General features: G+C 35.1%; 1 protein-coding gene across 1 annotated transcript; it reads left to right on the forward strand.

Annotated features, from left to right (window-relative positions):
- Positions 1-989: 989 nt before the first annotated feature.
- On the forward strand, positions 990-18,433 carry LOC129267300 (mucin-2-like). The gene is made up of 6 exons (XM_064103479.1): positions 990-1,317; positions 3,128-3,451; positions 5,253-5,525; positions 11,957-11,983; positions 13,478-13,516; positions 17,688-18,433. The coding sequence occupies exons 1-6, from the start codon at positions 1,227-1,229 to the stop codon at positions 17,804-17,806; spliced, it is 873 nt and encodes a 290-aa protein (XP_063959549.1). The 5' UTR covers positions 990-1,226; the 3' UTR covers positions 17,807-18,433.
- The last annotated feature ends 9,003 nt before the right edge of the window (positions 18,434-27,436 follow it).

A 27,436-nucleotide genomic window follows, 5' to 3' on the forward strand; every position in this document is an offset into this window, starting at 1 on the left:
CTTATTTTACATCCGATTTTGATGAAATTTTCAGTGTTATGCTTTTAAGATTTGTCTCTTTTTATTCAAATCAATTTTTTTTGTTGGGATGGACTTGTCCTTTAAAACAGTATTCTTTTCATACATGAACATGTAGAGTATCCATTATATTAAACACAAAAAAAAATCTAAATTTATGTTTTTGAATAGTTTTCAGAGGTTAAAAATCTACGAAGGTCCCATTGTGCGCTGGACTTGCCCAGTAATGTAAATCTTAAATTAAAAAATAAACATGAATTATTGAGGGAGGAGTTTATGGTCACAAGCATGTTGATTGATCTCCATGCTGGCTATGGGGTCATTATCAATGTTTGCACTTATAGGTCAAATCCACCCCAGAAAAATGATGATTTGAATGAATAGAGAATAATCAATTAATAATGGTGAAAATTCATAAAAATCGCATTTGAAATAAGAAAGTTATGACATTGTAAATTTTGCTTATTTTTCACAAAACAGTGATATGCACAACTCAGTGACATGCAAATGAGACAGACGATGATGTCCCTCACTCACTATTTCTTTTGTTTTTTATTGTTTGAATTATACAATATTTAATTTTTCACAGATTTGACATTAAGGACCGACTTGACTGAACCGTAAACAATGCCAATTCCACAGGTTCATGGAGGAATTAATCGCTGTTTTACTTGACAATGAGGGGAAATTAGAATATTTCATGTAATCAAATACAAAAGAAATAGTGGATGATGTAGTCATTCTCCTCATTTGCGTACTGACCAGGACGTGAATACAACTTTGTGGAAATGAAGCGAAACTTTGAAATGTCATAACTGTCTCATTTTACATCCGATTTTGATGAAATTTTCAGCGTTGTGCTTGTTGGATTTTTTTCTCTTTTTATTCAAATCAACTTTTTGTTTGGGTGGACTTGTCCTTTAATAACCAATATGGGATATTTTCATTCATTTGTTTACACCCCCCCCCCCCTTTCATTCTACAATGTAGGAACCAATGGGCAAACAGCCACTGTAACCGGTACTTCACTAGCACCAGCTGGGTCTGTTGCCACACTCACATGTGATATTACAGGTGGAACAGTAGCTGCAATTATATGGGTAGATGACATTACAGGTGAAATTATCTTTACTGGAGATGTCCCTATCACTGTTGATGAAAAGTTTAGTAACTTTGATGTAACTACCCTGACAAATATACAATCAGTGATGACAATATCTAGTGCAGAAGTAACAGATGATGGGATCTATACATGTCAAATTCAGGGTACTGATGGCAGTTTGAACTTTACAGTAGAAGGTAAGTGGAACACACACATGAAATGAGCCTGTTGCAAAGAGTTGTGTTTAAAAACGCAATTGAAAAAAGTAAGAGTAAAGTCACTATAAAGTAATCATGCATGTTTCATAGTTGGAAATGAAGTTGTATTTTAATTATTTTAGTTGCATTTGATTGCCACTCAGCAATGGGCCCTGGGGCTATTATGCATTTTATTGTCTCGCCCACCAGAGGTGAAGGCGAGAGTTAGGGATCAAAATGTCATCCGTCGTCCGTCCGTCGTCGGTCGTCCGTCCGTCACAAATCTAATGACACATAACTCTACAACCGTAAGTCGCTTTTCAACCAAACTTGGATGGTAGATGGACTTGGGGGACCTGCATGCAATGCTGCAGTTAGAGGTCACATGATAAGGTCAAAGGTCATTTTCAGGTCAACGTTAAAGTTTACATGCAAGACTATTATGACACCTAACTCCGCAACCGTAAGTCGCTTTTCAACCAAGCTTGGATGGTAGATGGACTTGGGGGACCTGCATGTTATGCTGCAGTCGGAGGTCACATGATAAGGGCAAAGGTCATTTTCAGGTCAACGTTAAAGTTTACATGCAAGACTCTATTATGACACCTAATTCCCCAACCGTAAGTCGCTTTTCAATCAAACTTGGATGGTAGATGGACTTGGGGGACCTGCATGTTATGCTGCAGTTAGAGGTCACATGATAAGGTCAAAGGTCATTTTCAGGTCAACGTGAAAGTTTACATGCAAGACTCTCTTATGACACCTAACTCCGCAACTGTAAGTCGCTTTTCAACCAAACTTGGATGGTAGATGGACTTGGGGACCTGCATGTTATGCTGCAGTCGGAGGTCACATGGCAAGGTCAAAGGTCATTTTCAGGTCAACGTTAAAGTTTACGTGCAAGACTCTCTTATGACACCTAACTCTGCAACCGTAAGTCACTTTTCAACCAAACTTGGATGGTAGATGGACATGGGGGACCTGCATGTTATGCTGCAGTCAGAGGTCACATGTTAAGGTCAAAGGTCATTTTCAGGTCAACAATAAAGTTTACATGCAAGACTCTCTTATGACACCTAAATCTGCAACCGTAAGTCACTTTTCAACCAAACTTAGATGGTAGATGGACTTGGGGGACCTGCATGTGATGCTGCAGTCGGAGGTCACATGGTTAGGTCAAAGGTCATTTTCAGGTCAACATTAAAGTTTACATGCAAGGCTCTTATGACAAGTAATATTCCATCCCGGTCATTTCACAATTAAGTTTCGACAAATTTCTGTTGCGTGCCCTCGCAAATCACGATATTTCTGGTTATTTTCATAAGTGGGCGAGACACAAAATCGCTTTTGCCTTGTTTTTTTTTGTGAAAAGAGAAAGTTCAATCTTTTCTTTACTTTATAATTTTCTTTGAAGATAATTCTCCATCCTGCCTTTTACCCTTTTGGGTAGATGGGCACTTGCGATTGGGTGTAATAGACAATTTCCATTAAAAAAAATTCTATGAAATTGTTAAAATAAAGAGACCAATTTGTTTTAACCTGTATTATTGAGTATGAAAATTGTAGTAATTTTGTGTTATTACCATGCCCCCATTTTCCCATTTCTTTATTTTTTACATGAAATCATAATTCGGTGGTAGGTCAAAATCAACAGATCACCTTTTAATTGTGTCCCAATTTTCTTTATTCCTATTATTATTTAGCTATTTTTAAGACCAGTGTTCCCCTTGTTTTCTACATGGTACCGTATAAACCAAAGTAATGTGTATTATTAAATTGTCACTTGTATATTTTTTCCCTTTGATTTTAGATCCAGGAAGTTTAAATGAACCAACTGTAAAAAGTAATGTAAGTAGCAGTGGAGAGGATATGTATGAAGCAACGTGTGAAGTTGTTGGAAGCAAACCACAAGTTAGCATCACATGGTATCTGAATGATGTTGAACAGATTGATGGCAATGGGAACATGATAGTTGAAACAAACCCAACAGCTACACCACCATTATCTAATACAAGGAGTGTGTTCACCTTCCCAGCAACTCAAGAAAACTATTTACAAACTTTGGAATGTCGGGCTACTGGATATCAGCTCACAGAGCTGGAAAGACAGGAATCGAGAGATTTAGATATTCATAGTAAGTATAATTAGATGGTGATCTTCCCAATTCATACTAGGCCCGTTTTGGGTACACGTGTACACGCACAGTCAAGTCAGTGCACGTGTACTAAATTCCATCACCGTGTACACGGTAGCATCTGCATAAAGCTTGCGTGGGACTGTAAAGTCAGTGAACAAGCTCACAGCCTCACATTAATTTCTTAGTTCTCAGACACTGCACATGTTTTAATCACTAATATGTCAATATATTTCAATTAACCTAGAGTGAGTTTACTTCCAAAATCGCAGATTTAATCCACATTTATTCTGGGGACTCAAGTTTTTGTACCACACGAAATGGGTATGCTCTGGTCAGTGCAGGGCCCTAGTTAGCGCCGACGTTCGTTGGATGCGCATTTTGCATACTGTACCGTACATGCATGCACAGATCGCTGCAGAATTAAGTGTAACTGAAGTTATTGATTGATTTTCATTATTTTATTGCCAATTTTGAGGAGCGTGTGTTTGTCGGCTTGTAGCACATGAGTATAAGCGTATAACACGTAACTGGAGACTCTCGAAAGCGTTCTTCAATCACTTTTAGAGCCAATTTGAGAATCACCAATTGCGACAGCGATCATTGCTCCAGTTACGTGTTATACGCTCATACACATGTGCTACAAGCCTACAAACAAACGCTCCTCAAATTGGCAATAAAATAATGAAAATCAATCGATAACTTCAGTTACACTTAATTCTGCAGCGATCTGTGCATGCATGTACGGTACAGTATGCAAAATGCGCATCCAACGAATTTCGGCGCTAACTAGGGCCCTGCACTGATTTACTTTTGCATTCTTTATTAATTTAATGCGCTGCTAAGCTGAGTAAACTTTTTAATTGCACCAATTTTTGTGGATTGATACTTCTAACTTCTCAGGTAAGCTTTAAAACCGTGACTTAGGCTACATAGACCCCGTTTATGTTACATTGACAGGTTGATGCGGGTCCGTGAATGTCGACATGTAGGAAACACTGAAAACATACCGTAACTCACTCTCAGTGTTTACAACGTGTACACGACCGAAAAACACGCCGTGTACACGTGCATCAAAAATGGACTTTCAAACCGGGCCTAATTCATACAAGGTGTTGTAGATCTTACCGATAATGCCTACTTGGCTTGTTGTACAGGAGCAAATGGGAGGCTGAATGTCAAAAATTTGTAACATTGCACACATGACGTACCATCCAAAATATACCGTCAAAAAATGTACCGTTGCACGGGTCATGAAAAGGTGACGTTACTATACAAAATTGAGATTCAACGTATTATATGCATAGTAAATGTATACGCGCAGGGTTTACTGGCTAAATGCACATTGTCATTGCAAATCAGATGCGCGTTTGAGGGACTTTACTTTCGCTTTAATAAAAATCTTTTTTTTTCATAGATTAGCCAAAAAATCTCGCACCATCGCACTCATGCCTATTCGCTATTTGTATACTGTACATTCCTTTATATTCCTGATTTATCAGTTTATTTCCCAAATGGTTAAAATTGGCCCTGAAATGCCTGAATGATTTTATTTTTATTTCAAATATTTTTTTCCCATCTTATTGTTTCAATTGAATTAGAAAAGCAAACCTGGATAAGTCGTCTAGTCTTGCATTTGAAATTTACTTTACCTGTCTGCAAAGATTTATTAAAATGAAATGGGGGGGGGTGGAACTTTGTTATTGTATTTGTACTTGAACTGGAAGTTATTGAAATGCATTGTCAATTTAAATTTTTTTAAATAAGATATTTAATAATTACTTTTCTTTTATCAACTTAGCCTCTCCATCTACAGCTGGTACTTCTGTCACTGCTGATTATATAACCGATGGCACAGACATCATCAGAGTGACATGTACTGCACAGAATGAACCTATTCCAAGAATGAGAAACTACTATATATTCTCTAATGGTACCCTAATACATGAATCAATGGATAGTGTGACGGAGGTCAGTGTTTCAAATCCTGTAGCTGGAACAGAGTACACGTGTGTGGCTGGTAATTACCTTGGAAATACATCAAATAGTGCAGCAGTGACATATGACCCAACAAGTGAGTGAATTTGCATTCTTGAAATTTTGGTTTATAATTATACTTGCATATCTGTATGGTCGTGGTGAGCTGAGCATGGAAAAATATCAATTATCATCCATTTCTTCTTCATTGTCTAATAAAGGGATCCAAATGTCGACCATCCGTCTGTTTGTCACAGACATGACACACAACTCTGCAACAGTTTTTCACTTTTCAATCAAACTTGGATGGTATATGTACTTAGGGGACATGCATGTTATTCTGCAGTCGGAGGTCACATGGTAAGGTCAAAGGTCTTTTTCAGGTCAACATTAAAGTTTATGTTCAAACTCCCTTATGACTTATAACTCCACAACTGTAAGTCACTTTTCAACCAAACTTGGATGGTAGATTTAGTTAGGGGATCTGCATGTTGTTGTGCAGTGTGAGGTCACGTGGTAAATTCAAAGGTCAATTTGAGGTCAACAATCTTCTTGTGACACACAACTCAGTAACCGTAAAGTCACTTTTGAACCAAACTTGGGTTGTAGCTGTACTTTAAGGAGACCTGCATGTTATCGTGTTCAGAGGTCACATGGTAAGGTCAAAGGTCATTTTGAGATCAACATTATAGTTAAAGGAGAATGAAACTCTTGGAGCAAGTTAGCTTTTGTGAAAGCAGAAAAATCAAAGAATAAGATCAACAAAGGTTTGAGTAAAATAGGACTAGCAATAGAAGAGTTATGAGCATTTGAATGTCGAGATCACTAATGCTATGGAGATCCTCCCATTGGCAATGCGACCAAGATCTATGATGTCACCGATGAACAACTCTCCCCTTTTGGACACTGAAAATATACCCCAAAACATCTCTTTTTGCTCATTCTAATCATATGACAAACGATTCATCAATGATAATAATGTTGTGAAACCTCTGTACTTGTCCTCTCATAAAGAGAACACCTCACCTTGTGATAGACTCTATAAAAGTGAGAATATAAGTGAAATAAGATACTAAAGTAATGAGGGAGTTGTACGTGTGTGACATCACAGATCTTTGTCGCATTGCCAATGGGAGGAACTACATGGCATTAGTGATCTCAATATTCAAATGCTCATAACTTTCTTATTATTCATTCAATCTTCCTCAAACTTTCAGCAATATGTTTCTTTGATTTTTCTCTTTGATATGGATTCAGCTGGTTTCAAGGGTTTCATTCTCCTTTAACATGCAAGACTCCTATGAGAAATGTTATTCCATCTCAGTTATTCTACAATGAACTTTTGATACAGTTCTGTTGCGTGCCCTCGCAAATCATGATATTTCTGGTTACTTTCACAAGTGGGCGAGACACAACATTCCTTGTGTTATCAATTGTGTATGAACTTCATTGCAGATTTTTTAAACAAAAAACTGACCCCGGACATTTCCTCGATAAAAAGAAAACAAGAACTTAATCAAGACGGGAGTGTATAGGCGAGGTCTGTAGTTTTCTGCATCTGATCTGATGTATTTGCTCACTTTTCGCATAACAGCATTAGACTCATATTAGCAAAGACAATAGGTGTAGCCCCACCTAGCTTTTAGGCTACCATTGGGGATTCTTTTTAGAGCCTGTGTCAAGTTAAAAAAAAATGAAAGCTTGGCCTTGTTTTGATCTACAGAATGAGGGAGATGGTTTTACAAATGTTGATTTGACTATAAATATAACTGATTCCATAAACATTTCTGACCAACAACACTCCTATTAAACAGTAGTATACCTTTTAAAGGCATGAGTCATTATGTTTATTTTGAAGAACTTTATGATTTAAATGCTATAAATGGGCAGTTTGGGTTACCCAGCGGGGGGGGGGGGGTGTAAAAAAAAGTGAGTTGCTGAAATTTCACACGACACATCTTTTACATCCATGCAATTGTCATACTACATGTAGATCCCTTTTTTCGTAATTTCCTTGAAACTATAATCAAGAAAATTATGAGTTTTCCTTTCTTTCGTGACTCTGAAAAGCCGTTTACTGTGGTTGTCACACTATCATGTACAATATGTACATGTAAATGTATGCATATATGGGACTGAAATAAACATCATCCAGATCTTGTGTGGACATGGATGTGTATGTTAAGAACTACAGTATGTTTGACCATACCCTTGTACTTCTGAAGTAAAATATTTAACATCTTTATGTACATGTACATGAATATGTAGGCCTTACTGTTCACCTCATTTAAAATAAAGGTTTGCCTAGAAGCCTCTCAATTGATTGACTATTGATTGAAAGGTCCTATTTTATTTGACTATCCTTTATTTGGCCACCTGAGGTTGACAATTTACACATTCTATCAGTTGAATTCCGTCTTCGCTGGCTGGTTTGCAACTTGATGCAATGGCTCATTTCATTTGTAACATTGGCCTACAAAGTTCGCACTTCGCGGGCTGTTGTACAACATTTTCCCAAGCTTCTATTTGAATGAGTCAATTGATTAGGATAGTTTTATTATGATGAATCTAGCAGAATTTCTTCTTTTTTTTCTGAAACATTGTAGAGAAACAAGGATCGCAGGCATGAATCCAGGGGATGGGGGAAGGCATCCCTTTTTTAAGGCCATTTTTTGGTTGCTTGCTAGCTTGAAAAATATACAAGAAAATATTCCTTCAGTGCCTATAATATGCTTCTTTTTAACATTTTTTTTTTTCAAGTGGGCCTCATTTAGGTACATGTAAATCTTGGATCCACCCCTGGATTGTTTTAATAATTGTAAAAGAACTTTCCTTGTTTTCAATTGGCCGAGAAGCAGAGATGTCTGACTGCTACTGCACATGTACTCGTACATTGTAACTACTGGATAACTTTGATAAAACTTCTCTTATGAAGTACTCCCCTGATATTAGTTTCTTTAGACATACACGTATCCCATCAATAAGATAATTTCCATCTTTTGTTTCTCATTCTTCTGATGTTCATGAGTGGTAGCAATTTTGGTTTAACCCTAAATAGACTGGGCTATTTCGATGCCTAAGAAGACTGGGGGGGGGGGGGGGGGGGGCTGATTCAGCCCCCCCCTATGATCTCGGCCGTCGACTGCGCGATCGCAACGAAAAGTGGCACGTGCATTACCCATGGCATAATCTCCAAGACTGTAGGATCAAATTTTCCGAAAAATCTCATAATTCATTAATTATGCTAATTTATGCGTAAAATCCAAGATTTGCTCTAATTAACTAAATAAGGCCTCTAAACTGCTAATTTTTTATTCACAGACTCTTTGAACGATTCTGATCAAATGTTTTTTTTTTTAAATTCAATATCACAATTCTTTTCTTATGTATTTTATTGTTTTTCAAATTTCTTATGTATTTCTTTGTTTTTCGACTTTTTGTTTTTTATTGTTTTTTCAATGGAAATTGTCCGCTACTTTATTTTGACCATAAACAAGATGAAATTAATTGAGTTTGATTAGTAAAATTGAAAATAATGATACATTTATGAATTTTGGCTAAAAACACAATTTGCATTGGATTTGTACACAAATTCACGTTTTTGAGCAATTTCAGGTCGACATGCACTTACAAAATGTTGCGTAATTTCGGAACCACGTACCCGGGCGTCGCAAATTTGGTCTCAAAAGTTGCGCAAGACTTTTTTTTAAAAAGTCATGGAACGGCGCGGCGCCAGCTTTTCGCGTTACAGATTTATCGCGAAAAATGTTGAGGGGGGGCTGAATCAGCCCCCCCAGTCTTTTTAGGGTTAAGGGTTCAAACACTTATTTGCACAAATACATTCATTGTACGTACTTTAAAGGTCAAGTTCACCCCAGAAGAAAGATAGATTTGAATCAATAGAGAAAAATGATAGAAACATAAAACTGAAAATTTCATCAAAATCGGATGTAAAATAAGAAACTTTAATATGACATTTTAAAGTTTTATTTTTCACAAAACAGTTTATACGCACAACTCAGCAATACCAGAGATGCCAACCCTCCCGATTTCATCGGGAGGCTCCCGAAAATTCATCCCAACTCCCGCCCTTACGATTACCATCCTTATCCTCCCGAAATTACGATTTTTTTTTGCATTGATCAAATTGGATTGGAAGTACATGTATCGTCTGCTGACTTTAGCATGTAGTAACTCCATTACGTTTGCTGCTACTAAATTCTGTGTGAAAGGCAGACAAATAAGGAGCAGCGAAAAGCTGGTGCATGTGATATGCCCAACGGGAATCCATTGTGCACCAGGCCGGTAGGCCCGGCTAGCTTTGCGAGGCGTGTGCGCTCGCGGCCGCTGGATTTGTCGAGTCGTGCGATGGAATATCGGTGTGTGATTTCGGCGTATTGATGGGTTGATATTGACACGAAATGGCGGAAAATCAACAAAAAAAGACCAAGAAATGGTCTCAGAAGTATAAGACTGAATACAGTCTCCAGTACCCGTGTATTCGGAAAGAGGAATCTACCATGCATTTTGCACAATTTGCAGCGTGGACATTAAACTTTAAAGTTGAGCACGGAGGTCGTGATGATATTCGGAAGCACGTAGGGAGCAAACGGCATACGGACATTGCGAAGACGAGATCTTCGAGCTCCACTAGTATAGTCACGTATTGTATTACCGGACACTATTATGATTCCGGACGCGCATATTACTGCGTTCGAAAACAATTTCGTACCGTAAGACTTCCGCAATTCAATTTCACAGAGCAATACATAGAACAAGATTGCAAAAACAAGGCGAAAAAATCCAACTTTTACCTTATTTATCTCTTAAATGACAGAAAATGCTTAAAATAATATAACATATAGTTTTGCATTGACGATTGATATAATTTACTTTCTAACGGAAATATGGACCTGATTTTCCGAATTTCAGTCTCAATCTCGTCCACTCCTTCGATCGAATGATGAGGTGTGGTGTATTGTGGGTGATCGTCGACGGCTAGTTCTCAAGGTACCCGTGCGCGAGGTTTACCGTGAGTAGAGCCGTCGATCGGCAGCGCATCGATAGAACTTGAAGAGCGTCACGATACGAACGCGAGCATATTATTATTGGAAAGTGCTATGGAACATGCAGCTAACGAGAAAAAATAAAATAAGTTATCAAACACGAATTTATTACCAACATCTGCTCAAATTCGATATACAAAAGCAAATAAAAACTTAGAATTTACTCATGATATAAGAAGAAAAAAATCACACAATTTGTTCTTACATCTGATCATTATAATCAAGGATATCTTTACCCGTCCGGCGCGCGTCCGGAATCATGATATAAATTGTCGCGCACGAAAATAATTGTTTTTCGTGGAGGGGTATGCGGCAAGTGCGATGCAAAGAAAATGGTTGGTAAATATAAAATAATTTTATCATATTCATAATTTTCATAATATTTGGAATAGCAAGTGTGAAATTTTCTTGATTGTATTTCCTCTAGTTGTCATTTTTAAAGCACTGAAATAAAGGTGTCCGGCAATAGGATACACTGCCATACCCTGTTGACTTATTTCACCAAGCAAGGGACCAGCGAGGAGGAAGACGTTACCCGCGCTTTAATAATAATAAAGAGGATAATTCCTCATTATTATAGTTGAACAGGTACTTTTCTTCTATTGTCCCCTCATTTTTTTTACATGTAAAAATGCATATTTGATATTTTTATTTTTATGTCAAAAAAGTGGGAACAATGTTTTTTTTAAAACATGTGAAATGCTCCAAAATAAGGGTCAGATTGCACCAGAGAGCATCTAGAAACCCAGAGCTTCCAGGGCCCTAAGGCGGGCCCTCGACCCCGGCCGCAAGGGACGAGCGCTATGCGCTCGAGATGTGCGCTACGCGCACATAATTTGGTGTCGGTTGCAAATCCTCCCTAATTCTGATTTCCAAAAGTTGGCATCTCTGCAATACCATGATATGCAAATGAGAGAATTGATGATGTCCCTCACTCACTATTTTGTTTTTTATTGTTTAAGTTATACAATAATTCAATTTTTACAGATTTAATTTGAGGACCCTCTTGTTTGAAAAACAGGATGTGAAAATTCTGGTAATTCCACATGTTTGTTTCACATGACAATGAGGAGAAAATTACAATCATAGTGTAGTGAAATACAAAGAAATAATGAATAGTATCTGTGTGTTTTAAATTGAGCAAAACTTTGAAATATCATTTGAAACTTTCTTATTTTCTTTCTGATTTTGATGAAATTTTCAGTGTTATGCTTGTTTGATATTTCACTTTTTATCCAAACCAACTTTTTGTTGGGGTGGACTTGTCCTTTAAGTGACACTGTTACATGTATTTTATTGTACATCGGCATATAACACTAGAGAATACATCTACAAGATTGTACAATTAGCATAGTTCTTGTTTTTTTCCTGGGTGAAGATTGTGCATGTGTCATACAAAAGGCTTTTTTTCTAACATCCCTCTTTTATTTTTTTATTTTCTTTTTGCTCATACCATGAACAGGAACAACCACTCCTCCTACACCAACCGGTATGTCCATCAATTATTTTTCTTCAGTTCTATTGTTCATTTCATTCATTTATTTATTCTCATTATACTACAACAAACCTTTGTGTGCATTATCGTCATTCACACAAATGGTCATCATTTACAATTAAACTTTTGTTATAAAATTATTTAGTAGATTCAGATTGATGATCATTGAAATATTTTATAAATCTATATGAATCTTTTTCCTTTGCTTTTTTTAGTCTTATATACATAATTCGTATTTTTCACATCGGTCAGATAGAAATTCCCTTTCATTGGTTTTTCCTGTTTCTGTTGTGTCACAGTTTCCATTTTTCTTCTATTTCTTGCCTCTGTCGCCCTTTTGATAACAGACTAACTTTTAACAAAGCTTTGGCCTCCCTCATTTGCATGGATTCCTAATAATTCACTATGCATGATACACATTTATGCACTGCAAATTAGCCTGTACTGTAGAGTGTAGATGCATGCACGTACTGTATCTTCCATTGATCAGCTTTTTAACCCCTTTTCTACTACAGTCATTACAAAAGTAATGCCTTTATAGGATTTATTAATGTTGTAAGAACAGGCTTCAGAATTTTCCCTGTTCCCATGTCTGCCTAACGTAGCAGTGCATGCAGAGAAGTGGGAACTCCAACTTCTAAATACCTGTGTGTACCTGTATGTGAATGATAATTTCATCAATTTCACGGACTTGTCTTTGCAGTGGCAGTCACATCAGACATAGGCTTGCTACGATTGTACATAGATTAAAAACAAATATTTTATAAACTATATTTTCTGCGTAGATCCGTTCTTTCAATATTTAGAAGTAAGGAGTAAAACATTATCTATTGATAATAAATTGCTTTTCTTTCTATTGCAGATAGCTAAATTGCATGAAAAATGAGATATTAAAACTCAAAGACATCATTTCATCTTGTAACTTTATGCATGATAGATTGTTAAGAAGTAAATCTGAAAGTATATACCTAAATTAATGATAGACCTGTTCTTCTTTCATTCTGATGTTGTATTACATGTATGCACAGTTTAAGTTTTTCTTATGTCTGTCATTATGAACATACGTTCATTCTTGAATAATCACACCATATTCATACAGATTTATATTATTGTACAATGTATGTTAGGATTAATCGTAATAGCCTCAAACATGTACATATACACATATGTTTATAGATTAAACTTAATATTGCTCTGAATTATTAAGGCTTTCAAATTGTTTAATAGTTGTATTGAGAGCTATGCTTCCTTTAAACAGCAGTTGGAAATTAATTGGAAATCATATTTAAATGCCTTAAAAACATGCAAGGGTTTTCTAGGTCTTTTGAGACTATCATGCAATAATAGTGCTTATTATTTTTATTTTCCATAATTGATACAATATTGGATTTATGTTATTTATATTTTTTAGAATTCATGTATACATGTATCTCATCCATATATGGTATGGAAATTCTAACACCTTTATATATGTTCTAACAATACCAGCCCCAATCACAACAGAAGGAACAACCACAAATACTACAGGTGAGGGGAGTTTTATGTTTCAAAATGTTGGAATTAAGTTAACTTTAAATAGTTTTAAATTCAAATTTTAATATTTATTGAAAATTCGATATCTATTATTTCAAAGAACAAAGAATTTCGTTGAGTTACTTTTTTCAATTTAGATATAATTTCTCATTCTAAATGATGTTTTTGATCAGGGTCTAAATTCTTTATTCATACTTTATGCATTTGATATATTTGATAGGTACAATATATTTAGATTCTTCTGTTATAAAGTGTTACTTTTATTTGTTTTAAGGTATTTTTCAGTGTTTACTTGCATTTTTGTGCTAAATTATAGTCTTATTTCAAATTCAATAGTCCAATAAAAATCAGCCAAATTATGGTATAAATTTAATTATTAATTTCCCATATTTTTTAAAATAAAAGTTTTAAGAATGTATCTTTCGGATCCAACATGTAGGCCTATAACAGTTTAGTAGTAGATGCCAATCTTTCCATTTCAAAAGTGTATTGAAAGTAGGAAAGAAAAGGCCTGAAATTATCAATCAAAGTTAAATAATTCTAACAAAGGTTTTGAGCATGATAGCTAGAGCCACAATGCCCTTTATATACATGTACCTCATTAATAATAACACTGCATGAGTACTTGATGTATTAACAGTTTAGCTTTCATATTAATTGTTTTTAATAATATTAACTTCAGTTGGCAATTAGACTGACATTTTGATTGCACAAATTAGTGTAATAACTACCGTTACTTGAATGCATTTGCACTGCTATTAATTTGTATCTTAATGAGTATGATATACTTGGGGAGATGCTTTCACAAACGAATGTAAACTACTTTCATTGCAAACAATCATTTTATTTTTGACGACTTGATTATGTGATTCCTGTAGACTTTAAAACACCTGGTTCAAGTAGGAGATAGTTAAAATGGGGACTGTCCCCAAGCAAGGAGGTCGAGTCCACATTGGTGGTCATCTGTAATATAGATCTTTGATACAATGGAGTCTTTTGCATACATGTATACCTTGGGTTAGACTTACATGTATAGGCCCACTTTTTTGGCAAAACTGAATGAAAAAGAAATGTAAAGTTAAATTAGGATGGAAAATTGGATTGTTTGGAGGTGCTCTGTGATCATGAGTCTGTGACCTGAAACATCTGTCATGTCATCGACATTTTGTAGTGTTTTTCCATTAATGTTTTAGAAGTCATATCAGACACTTTTAGCTCTAAAACCATGTGAGGTCGAGGAAAGCAGAATAATCTACACGTTTTGGACTGCTATTGATTTTGAGATTTTCATAGGTTTAGACCCCCAGATTCTTTTGATTCAGTTGACTTTCTGGTTCCTTGATTGATTCTGTTTCAGTTTCTTCAAGTTTCTACCTGATGTAATACCCCGATGTCTACATACAACGTGTATTGGTTCAATATTTTGACAGTCATTTCCTTGTTTCCTTATATGTACATACATGTATACCGTTTACCACCTACAGTGTGTCTACCACATTGATTAGAATGACAATAGAAGCATGGATACCTTGATACAAAGGTCATTACCACAACAAACCAGACATTATTGATCTATTGACGAGGGAAGTTTGGTGCCACCCTATCACAGCTGCTGTTGCCCCCCCCCCCCCCAATCTGTAGGCACTGATCCTGATTGAAACTATGATCGACAAGTGGGTCTTCACAGACAAGCCTATATAAAGCTTGCTGATCAAAAGGCGCTTCTTAATACTGTACACAAGTCATTGGTAGGCTACATATTCGGACCAATTTCCTTGAGTTAAGGGTTTGCATAGCAGATTATCCCCCCCCCCCTCCCGCATCACATAAAGACATATATATACTCGAACTCAAACTCTGAGTGTGACATTGGTCATGTGATATATTTGTTTTGCTATTGTCTTTTTAGGTTCTGCAGAATCAAATTTTGTATACTAGGCCTATGGATGCTTTCAGACCTGTGCAATCACAGAAGCATAGGTTTTTTCTGTGATTAGACTCATACTTAATAGAAACTTCCAGTTTTTTTTAAACAGCGTGAATAGAAGTACTCTGGTTGTATTAATATTGCCACCATTGTTAGTTTAGTTTCCAAATTACACTATTGAACTTTGCAGGGATTTTTCCAATACATGTATTTTTAGGATATTTCCGGCAAATTACATATGACATACAAGGCAATGAGAATACATGTACTGTACATCTTTGACTATATGTGGATGTCATTGTGCAGGCCAAATGGAAAGCTTAACGGGGGGGGGGGGGGGGGGAGCTCAGATTTGTGTGAATATGGGAAATAAATTGACAGAGTTTTTTAAAGTCCTATCAAACAAGTTCTTGGAATTTGATGTTAATATTTTTCATATCGGGCATCTGTGAGTACTACACTACAAATGCATTATTTGATTTTAACCTCTTTTGAGGCAACTGGGTTGGCTGACATTAGTATGAGATATAATCGTAGGTATACAAAGAGAGAGGAGAAGGAGGAGAGAAGTGATAATGATCTATGTAATATATGCTTGATTGTTATTTCAAAGAAAAATGCGAATAGAATAGTGATGTAAATGTGTGGTGCATTAATTAATTTCCATTTTGCTAATTACCTCTTTGTTGAGTTTTCAGTTCAAAATTCAACAGACATTTCACGTTCTTTAACAGGTTCTGTAATTTCTGGCTGACTAATAATATCCTCAACACCTAATCTTTTATTCACTTCCCAATTGCAGCTCAAATTCATTCAAAACCTTTTCCTTCTGTAGCATTGGTGTCGAATGAACCCTTTACTTACACTGCAAAAGCCATGGTGTTAACACTACATCACTGGTATTCACAGAGAACCACACCAATGATCTACACCAGTGGTATCAAAGTTATTGTGTTAGATGGTGTCAACTCAACACCTGTATCAATTGGTGTAATTACAGCATACTTTGGTTGCTATTTGAACACTATTTGCTGTTCTGGTTTAGTGTATAAATCAACACCAGTCATGGGTTTTACAGTGTAAATTAACACATTTTCCACAGGAATGGCAGCAATCTTCTCCATCTAGTATTTTTTCTGTCACCATTGATGTATATTGTATTCTGGGAAGCATTTCACGAAACAAATGGTCCATGATTTTCACTGACTATTGTTATAAGCTACTGAAATCCTGTCTTCTGATTGGCTCATACCAAATTTTAGTGAATTTTTTTATTTATTTCATGAAACCTTCCCCTGTTTCTGTGTATACTCTTGGATCATGCACCTACACATTCCTCCCTTTTTGTGTTCATCTCTCCTTAAACTTCTAATTTTCCCTAAATTATAATTTCTTCTTTTCAGATGACTGAGTTTAAATACATCAATCTCTGTTAGTATTGAATAGTTTCATAAATTAGGGTTTTTAATCAACTAGGAATTGATTTGTTTTGAAGATAATTTAATTTGATCTACAGTATCTATTCTAGTTGATTGTTTTGAATGTTGTTTATATTTTTGTTTGTTTAACATTTGTTGCTTCAATTTTAAAAATTAGTCTGCAAATATTGTGATAATGTTTTAGTTGTATTCCCTTTTACTAAAGATAATGATGTACTGTAATTATATATATCAATTTTAAATTTTTAAGTATTAAAAAAAATTACCTGTGAATTTTTTTAATGAATTTCAAATACCCTGGGGAAGTTGGAATTTTACACAATTTGAAGATGTTGAAAATATAATTTATTGTAAAATGTACTTTGTGCTTATCATCATGATTATTCTCTCAAGTGATATTATTTAGCATTTACATAATCTGGGTTGACAATAAGTTATGGGTGAGGAATTAGAACTATATGTTTTCTGTTATTACCTTTATTTGAAAAAAATGATTAATTTATTTAATAATAGACTAAGTTTCGGAAAAAGTTTTATTTTATAAATATAAACTGAAATGCAATAGTTTTGCAACACCAAGTTCCACTTCCACATGCATTTGAACGCCTAAAAATTAGATTATGTATAAATTTTACAAGTATGAAGATGAAATATGATATGAATTCATAAACTTAGTTTAAGTTTTGTTAGACTTTGTGTAAGTTTTTACTGAAAATGCAGTGTTCTAATAACATGTGTCGCCCAAGTTTACTTGACATGAATGTTGGAATCCCCTGATGTTTATTTCGTGACTAAACAGCTCCGGATACTACTGTGCCTGTAGTTGGCCCAACCTCACCTCTCGGGACCGGTATGTGGATCTTTATCTTCAATCATTGTTTTATCCTTAATCTTTCTAGTTTTGGTGTGCTTTTCTAACAATCTTCTAAACTATTCCTCTGCTTTATTGCTAATGATTGTTCATTGAATTGGTTTGTACTCACAAGAGGTACACTATCATTGGTCGAGATAAAAAAAAATCCCAAACATACATGTATGATCTAGTGAAAAAGTACCCGGTAATAAAACAAATAGCATGTTGTTTAAGCCTGTCACTCTAACACCAAGTTGTTTAAACTTTTTGTGATTGTTTAAACTTTTTAAACAACTTGTTCAAAAAGTTTAAACAGTTGTTTAAAAAGTTTAAACTGTTGTTTGAAAATCAAAACAGCAGTTGTTAGAGTTACAGGCTTTAAACAACATGCTTAGAATTTTAAACAGCATTTTTACAGTGTACATGTATCAGGAAATTAAGGAATATTTTAGTTTTTTGACAAAAAAGTTTTTTCTCTACTTTGTTAACAAAATTGTTGCTGGGCAAGTGTCATGGGCCATAAGTGTATTATTAGGAGTACATTGTGAAGTCTAAACTATTATTGTGAATTAAAAGTTTTGAATGACATTGGGATTTCAAAAATTGCAAAATCTTTGAAATCCCTGAGCTACCCTTTTGATCATTTCTGGTTAAGACTTACAATGGCAAAATCAAACTACCGCCCCCCTCCCCCCCCCAAAAAAAAAAAAACCCTTAGAGGAGAATTAAAACAGTGTTCTAGATTTTTGTAATGTTCTTGCTATATCGTTGCAATGATCAGAATTCTTGAGTACCTCAAAAATTTTTAAGAATTTGCTCTTTCAAAAGTAAGAGCATCATCATGACTGCTCAATGCTTGATCGAATCCTTCACTGATTTATTGATTACCGTATTTTGATTATTTTGTAATCATGTTTGTGCAGGATTAAATCAGTCAAGAGAAATTAAATATTGTAAAAGGTGGTCCTATCTCGGACTGTTTTTGTGAATACAAACCAATTAATGTTTTTGTCACAAAGTTTGAAATCCTAGCCTTTGTTTCAGCCAAAATAAAAAGATTTATTCTCCTTAATCCCAAAATATATTGGAAAGACGGTTCAATCATATAAATATTGTTGAAAGAATATATTACTATGAAATAATGTTGGGTACTGTAATGGATAGTCATGCATTAGTGATACATTTATTCTAATTTTTGTAACAAAACTCGATGATTATTTACCTGAAAGCAAGGCTAGGATAAAAGTTGAACATCTCACTCCCTCACAGCTTTACTAATAATGATTTTTTTTTCAATTCACAGAAAGCTATTTCTTTGACAGGAAATGTAAACTTTCTTATATATCCTCTTTTTTTCTGGTAGACAGCATACACCTTGGAATATTAACATGTTCTTTTGAATTTCATTCTTTATGTTCTTAGTAGGCCTCCTGTAGAAATACGATGTTTACTCAGCAATGACTTTTCTTGTTTATTATATCTTTCCATCTTGCTACAGCTGACAGAAATTTATAGATAATTGAGCAATTTTTGATGATTTTGAGGGCACCTTCAGGTATAAAAATCCTCGTGGAAATTTCAAGCATGCCACTATCTAGTCACTAGTTAGCGGCTTGCTAGTGACTAGCGTATGGCTAGCTAGCAGATAGCTTAATGATTTCGCGAAAACTTTGACTTTTCCAATACCAATATAGAGGGCAGTGACAAGAAAATGAAACATATTTTAGTCAGACTTTCTCAGTTCAATTTTTGTCTCGCCTGCTTACAAGAGCTAAAATATAGATGCCGCTTTTGCTAAGTCTCTAAGAGTAGCTGTCGCAGCAACGGCAGCTGATGTTAAACCAAAGTGAAACTTCCTCCGATGGATGGAAGTTGTTTTGTTTTTTTCGAAATACTAATGTTGGTCGATTATCTAACTTTTGTGTCTTTTTGTATTTCATTCACATTAATGCTTTTCCATTTCTTCCCTATTTATCACCCTTGAGATGCTTAATGTTTCTTTAACATTAACCTTGATGCTTCTTCATCTTTTCTTGAATTTCCCTGAACAAATCTCTCTTATTCTCTAATTAGCAGAAGTTGTGATCATTTTATTGTTAGATTAGTGTAACCTTTGACCTGAGTGGCATTGTCAGGGTAACTATGTCACTGTTGAGTGTGAAAGTTCGGACTAAATAATGTCTCAAATGAATGTAGATTAGCAATTTTTTTGTTGTTAGGCTTGAATACTAGTATAAGATTGATAAAATTTGAATTTCAATATGTATCTGTCCCCCAAAATATCAATCTGACAAACACTAGGCAAGGCTCCACACTAACTTTTTTCCTTGGTGGCCCGATCGGTCCACAACAATCATCAATTTTATATTTTTGGTGGCCCGCAAAGCAAATTTGCTGGCCCTAAAACAATAGAACACATTACAATTTAGTAAAACTAAGTGTAGGCTTTCACAGAATATTGGTGGCCCAACTCTCAATTTAGTTTGCTCTGGGCCACTGCTAATGTTGAGCCCTGCACTGGGCCTATAAGGTAGCTGCATCTTCTAGACAGTAAAGGGCAACGCATAGGCCCATAGGCCTATATTGCTAGGTCTACCACAATATAAAAATCATATAGTTTGGTTCATTGTGAATCAAATAATTGGACTGTCACACTATTGTACACAGTCAATATTGACAGGATTTGTAAGTTGAGGAAAACAAAATTTCAAGGACATTTCCTGAAGTCGAGTTGAATAGTGTTTAGTTGATTTCCTTTATTCCTTTACCCCTGTTTAGCACTGCAGTTCAGTTCTTTGATGTAAATTGATACTTGCGTTTTCTTGTTTAGAATTTACATATTTTGTGGTTAACATTTCATTGTCTTTTACATTGCACAGTTGCAGAGTTGCTGTAAATTTTGTTCACTTTGATTAACTGTTTTACCCCCTCCCCCTTTTGGGGAAGGGGCAGAGACATGATGATTTTTGTACTTGTAGTTGTAGCATACCTAAGCTTTATTTCAATACAGCTCATATTGATAGTTGGGTGTATTGTTTTTGTGTATAAACACAATCTTTCTAATATGCTGAAAATATTTGATTTAAACAAATCAATAGGTTAATAAATCTGTGGTACAGATCTTTGAAAATAAAAATGAAATAAGGCTGAATCACTAGATAAACAATGGTTCTCACAATCGGACCCAAGTCATATTACAAATTTGAGGCTTGCTTTAGACCTATATTTTCATTTCTTTGAGAGACATGTGCAGTGAGCTGAAACAGTCTGGCCTTTGTTCATTGTATGCTGGAAATTAGACCAGAAGAATAATTGTCAAAAGCATAAAAAAGAATGAAATGACAATGGTGATCATAAAATAGAATGTAAAAATTCTATTTGTGCCATGTACACTGCAAAGACTCCAGTGTTGATTTAACACCAGCCCAGAATCTATGTCCACACCAGAGAAGTATTAAAACAACACCAGTTTGGAATGAAACCGATCGATGCTGTTCCGATACTAATTAGTGTTGTATAAACACCTTTCTGGTGTTAGACCAAAATGAAACTGGTGTTGTTTAACACTTCTCCGGTGTGGACATATATAGATTCCGGCCTGGTGTTAAATCAACACCTGAGTTTTTGCAGTGTATAGAGAGTAGGTTCTGTAGCACACACACAAAATTGTTCAGTCCTGAAATATTTAATTCAGTAGCCTTTATCATTCTAATCTGAAATCAACTCATCAAAGTGAAATTTACAAATAAGATATTTTATAGAGCAGGCCAACATATAGGCATAGGCCTATTACAGTTGTTTAAAATGTCTTCAGAGCAGCAGCCCACCCCCTCCCTGTATAAAATTCTCTGAAGTGATATGTACATGTAAATCATAGTTTTGAGACAGCCATGGGAGACAGTGTCGCAGAACTTTGAGATTGAGGTTTATGTTGCTCAAGTAGAGAGATGATTTGTAGCTCTAGGTCAATGGTGAACTGCTATGTGGAGCTAATTAGTAAATGAAAGGTATGCAGGGATCATTAGGCTAAATCTACATTTCATATGTATTCAGTGATGACAAGTTCAAGAACACTAAATAATAATAATAATGGTTATTTATCTGCGCTATACACAAAAAGTATCACAGTGCTTACAATTGTCAGAAATAAAATATAAATATAAATGTTAAGTAACAAAAAAGTGTAGAATTATATACATTCAATTGCATCAACTATTGGTGTTCTCAACTGTGCCAGATGAGGCCTGGTGGCCTCTTGCTTGCTGCTTCGTTCACCAACAATTTAAGGGACAAGCCCGGTCAGCACATCATTCAAATACATGTAGCATACATACATGTTCATGTAATCACACTTGGTACTGGTAATAATAGAATACCGCAGAAATGATATCATAGATTTTAAAAGGAGCGTAGCCTGTATGGTTTAGTCTTTTAATGCGGGTGATCATACAATGCAAATCCAATTTTATTCGTAAAAATCTAGACAACTGAATGCTCTCCTGAAAAACGTAACTTTGTTTCAGTTTGCGTTTTGGTTGGTGATTCATGTTTTTATTTTATCTGAAGAAATTCTATTGACTGCGCCCTAGATCCCTGCTATGAAGTAGCCCATCACTCCTCACCCAATTACCATAGTCTATTCCCTGACACTGTAAATGATATTACCAGGTGTTATAATGAATTATTTCCCCCACCCTCCTCAATTTAATTACTGTGTTCGACAAGTCCAAGTAGTCCATAGCACTGACCTTCTGACCACAATATAGGTCAAATCTTTTAGCAAGGAAATAGACTCATCTATAGTTTTGTTCAGTGTCTTTTTCCTCCCTATGAAATAAAGTTAGGGCTTATAGTACCTTTAAGATTCATTTGAAAGAAACATCTAACCTATTTACATGATTGGTCAGTGTACAATACTAATACCCATAAGGATAGGAGTGTACCGATTCACAATGTTGGTTTGAATATAGGCATAAACTTAGCATTTTGTACTTTAAAACTTTCACATTGGCTTTATAAATTAATATAAAGCTTTTCAGGTCCTACTAGATTAAAGCGCAGTAAAGTATTTGAGTAGTAAGAATTGAAATGATTTTACCTGCACTCTTAAATATCTTTTGTAATTAATAAACATGTAGGCCTATACATATTTGCAAGAAACGTACTTGTAGTTAGGCCAAGACATGAGTTGTAGAAAGCACATGCAGACCTAAAGCTGAAGGCTTCTTTTTATTGAGGAAATAAGGCTCCTTTTGTATTTCATTTTACTGACTGAAAGTAATTTGGGAGGGACTAATGCAACAATACAATGAGGATTTTAGGGGATTAGTACTTAACTCCAAATAGTCACTATGACCTGGAAATTCCATTGGTCATTTGTGACTTTATAGAGCTGTTCTTAAAAGATGTATATTTTAAACTGATACTGAATCCCAATATTATGTTTAAAAAAATGAAATAAAAAAAGATGACAAAGACAAGATAAACATGTATTCAACTTTAGATCATGATGTCGTTCTGCATCATCTAATGTTGAAATATTTATCTTGTCAACATTTTTTTACATTATGTACATTTCATAATCGGCATTTTGATAGATAGAGACAGACGCAAGTTCAAAATAAACATGCATTTTTGGGAGCCAGCTACATACATGTAACTTCAATAATAGAATATATGAAACCAAAATATATCCATGTGGAAGGATGTCATTTTATTTATTCATGATTTATATTATCAGAATAGTCTGAACATCTGCCATGTGATTTTGATAATGGAATCTGAAACTGAACATTAAACCCTCTGTTATCTTTTATCATAAGGGGGGATGGGTGTGTCCTGTCCTAGTAGTACATGACTCATGATGTTTACTACCATTCAATAGTAATAAATAATCCCCCAGGAAAATTCATTGTCAAGGTACATAAAGATGTAATATAGCAGTCCCATCCACCCTTCTTTGTTATTACACAGTACATGTTGTGAAATCGACTCCACTTACTAAAATAGTACATGTATGCCTAATAGTATCAGAAATCCGGAACCGATCTTTGATCTGTATTGTGTTAACTGTTGCTACCAAGTGCAACTCATTATCATCATGCAGGCTTTTGCTAAGCCAATGTTAAAGAAGATGACTTTAATTGTCTATCCATAGATCACCCAAACTGATATCATCTTTATCATAAATTTAGGCTCCAAATTACATCGTTGATTAAAATGTTTTGCAATTGAGTATGTATTTGATGAGTGAACATTTCATTTGACTTTTTTATTTGATGGGTGATTGTTTTATGGTTTTCCATAGATCTCTAAAATGTAAAACAAGTCATTGCTTATAAGACATACAATGTAAATTGAACATGCTATATGTTTACACTATTGTCGAGGACTTGAACTCGTGGGGGTTCCCATGTTGTTCACATCTCTGAAGATAAAAACAACAAATAATAATCGCTTTCAGCCTACAAGCTGCAATGCATGCACATTATAATATGGATTTATGTTTACATTCATACAGGTGTACTTGAATATAGTCCTAAATATGGATGTCTTAATGTGTATCTGTACGAAAAATGGAAGGAAAAGACTGACCGTCTATATCAAATTAAGGCCTACATACTATGCATGAAATATAATTATCATAGCTTCTATACATGTATATGTGTGATTATAATTTACTTGTAATTGATAACCACGCATCTAATGTGCACATATCAACTCCAAGTAATGCTCAAGTCGCCGAACAATTTAACATGTATGATTTTATAAATGTAGGCTTGGTCATTAACAGAATAGGAATTAGGAATTTTTGTTGACCCCAAACCATTCTTGCTCTCTCCCTCTCTCACTATTTCCTGTCTGAATGAGAATGTCTTGAGCACTCAGTCTGGTGTGATGTCATCACTTGTGACATGTGGGGATTCCCCAGTCTTGTTTTCCCCTTGCCATGGATGTATGGTCCATACTTTCAGTGTTTTATAACTTGGCATGCCTTTTCATTATTTATTTTCAATTAAATTATGAAGACTTTTATATGCTATTCTAATGATCCATCTCATTTTAAATAATGTGGGAATAAATACTTGTTGATCGACAATCATTCGGTATGAAGAATTGTCAGATTTCTTGTAAGTTTGCAGTGCATATTTCCCCCTTTTTTTAAACTAATAATACTGTGCTAGAAACAAATGGTGATACATGTATCTAGTAGTAGTATATTATCTTTTTGCCTAAAAGTTTTCCATTATTTTAAATTTCTGTATATGAGCGTAGTGTCTACCAATTGGCAGGCCTATACAAGAAGCATTATTTCTTGGAAAATAAGGGTCTTTCCGCATCTAGTACTTGTAAAGCCTAGCTGTTATTCCTGTAGATAATAATTTACTTGACAATCATTATATTTCCCTGTAAACATATTCACAATTGTAAAGTGTATTATTGTCTACCCTTATCATAATAACAAGTTATGCTGCTTAACTACTGTATTATTAGGTGCAAAGATTAGATTGCCGCTCAACGGTAATTCATCATTGAGTAGTGGTACATGTATTGTAATGGGTGGGCGTCGGCTCTCAATACTCCACATGTAGTTCTGACAGCATGCACACACATATGCATGAACAATATACACACAAAGTTTCTGACTCACACACAGTCATAATACAAGCATTGAGGCATGTGGTAAAAACCCTGCTGGAATTCATGGGTGTAGTCTTGGTACGAAGACCTGTTGAGCTCTTTTTGGGCTCTTGTTTTAGCAATGATTAGGTCATTAGACCAAAAGTAAAGCTGGATACGTTTTCGTTACCGGTACTTGATCATTAGGGGGGGGGGGACCATTGTAATGTATTATCTTTACAGTTCATTTTGCATTTTGTATGAAATGACTATGAGTTTTATTAGCAATAGAACCAAAACTATTTCTTTAGCACGTGACTTACATGTATTTTTACTCTTGCAATAAATCACTGCCCACTGGAATATATGTTTATTAGAAGACCTTTTTAAAGCTGTGAAAGTTACTTTATATAACAGACTACGGTATAATGACAAACAAAACAGACTTTAAATTTCATTTATCTCATTTGTGATTTATAGACCTACATTTTGGTTTTAAAAAGTCTGCATAAACATATGCCTACTAATGAGTACTAATGTACTCTACATGTATAGCCTAGGGACACATCCTCTTTATATCAATTATGAAATATCCTCATTTTATGCTAATCATTTACCTTTCACTGCTAAGTAATTAGTCTTGCATCATGGCTTTACTTTTTTTAGGTGGTTATATTTTAAAGTCATTAAGATTAACTTTTCATGGTAATTTAATTGTAGGCCTATCCTTGAATTGTGTCTGAAGATTGAGACTATTGTTGGCCCTGTGTGGGAGTTGATCACAAAAGAAGGGGTAATACAACACCATGAAAGGGGTTGACAATAGTAAAAAATACACCAGGAACTAAATGCAGTAAATCATTTACAAATTAGTTTGTATGTCTATATTAGGGCTGTATTCCATTTTGAGATGATACCAAATCAACTGTCATATAATTTGATAATTTGAGAAGAGAGATTTGTTTTATAAGTGGATGTGGTGTGATGGTGGTGGGGAGGGAGGGGTCGTCTAACTTCTACTTGTATTCCCTTCCCTGTACATGGATAACGCGTCTAACAAAAAATCTGATGCTATAGCGTTGTGTGTTAGCGTGCCTCACCACTGTACTCAGTGCAGGTGTGAATGCAGTTGGAAAACACTCCGTCCATCGGAAAGGACGCAAATGTTGGTCCCGTGTATAGGAGAGTCGCAACCTATGCACGTTAAAACCAATACACTATTCGTCAAAGAGTAGGGTGTTCACCCGGTGTATTGCACCTGCCGGTACTACAATACTGCAAGAATCTTCAGGATTGAAGGAGGCAGTCAGTGTAGGTTGAAGAAGAAGAAGAAGATAAAGGAATTGTGGGATCATATAAAAAGTGACTAGATTTATAGAAATTTGATTGAGAAAGCAAACTTGCTTGGTCTTTCCATTCCCACTACTCCTGTATTCACAAAGAAAAGAATAGTTATACCAAACCACAGTATTATTCATGTCGCATAAATATTTAACTATTTCAGAATTAAATAATACAGAAAAGTTTTACCAAACCAGAGTATAATCCATGTGGCATAATTATTTAATTATTTCAGAATATTTGTACTAGATGTATTGCTCCTATTATATTTCCCCTCCCCATTCCAGTCCGTAGGGTATGAACAGGAACTTGTTCCTGATCTTAGAAATTGTTTATATTAGGCCTTCATGTTGGTATAAAGGATGTACTTGTAATAAACACATGCTTTTTGAGTTGACTCTGCATGGGCGTTCATGTGATATCTTGTTTTTAATGGCAGTCATAATTCTGTAATGCAATATCCCCTTCTTGTCTCCCAAACCATTGTATTGTACATAAAACCCATGAAATCCAACTTAAATTATCTTTAAAAGAGGAACTACGTGCTCAATTTATCGCATTTATGGTTGGATTTTACTCTTTGACTGGTTACGCCTGTTCAATTATCAATCATTCCATTATAATAATGATTTTATCATTAACACTATTTACACTTTTCATACAGGCTAGACATACATTGTATGTTAGCCCAAAATGTACTTTTGACTTTACTCCCATTCATTGCTGTTATAATG

This window comes from Lytechinus pictus, chromosome 8 (genome assembly GCF_037042905.1).
Source record: "Lytechinus pictus isolate F3 Inbred chromosome 8, Lp3.0, whole genome shotgun sequence".
Classification (NCBI taxonomy): Eukaryota; Metazoa; Echinodermata; class Echinoidea; order Temnopleuroida; family Toxopneustidae; genus Lytechinus; species Lytechinus pictus.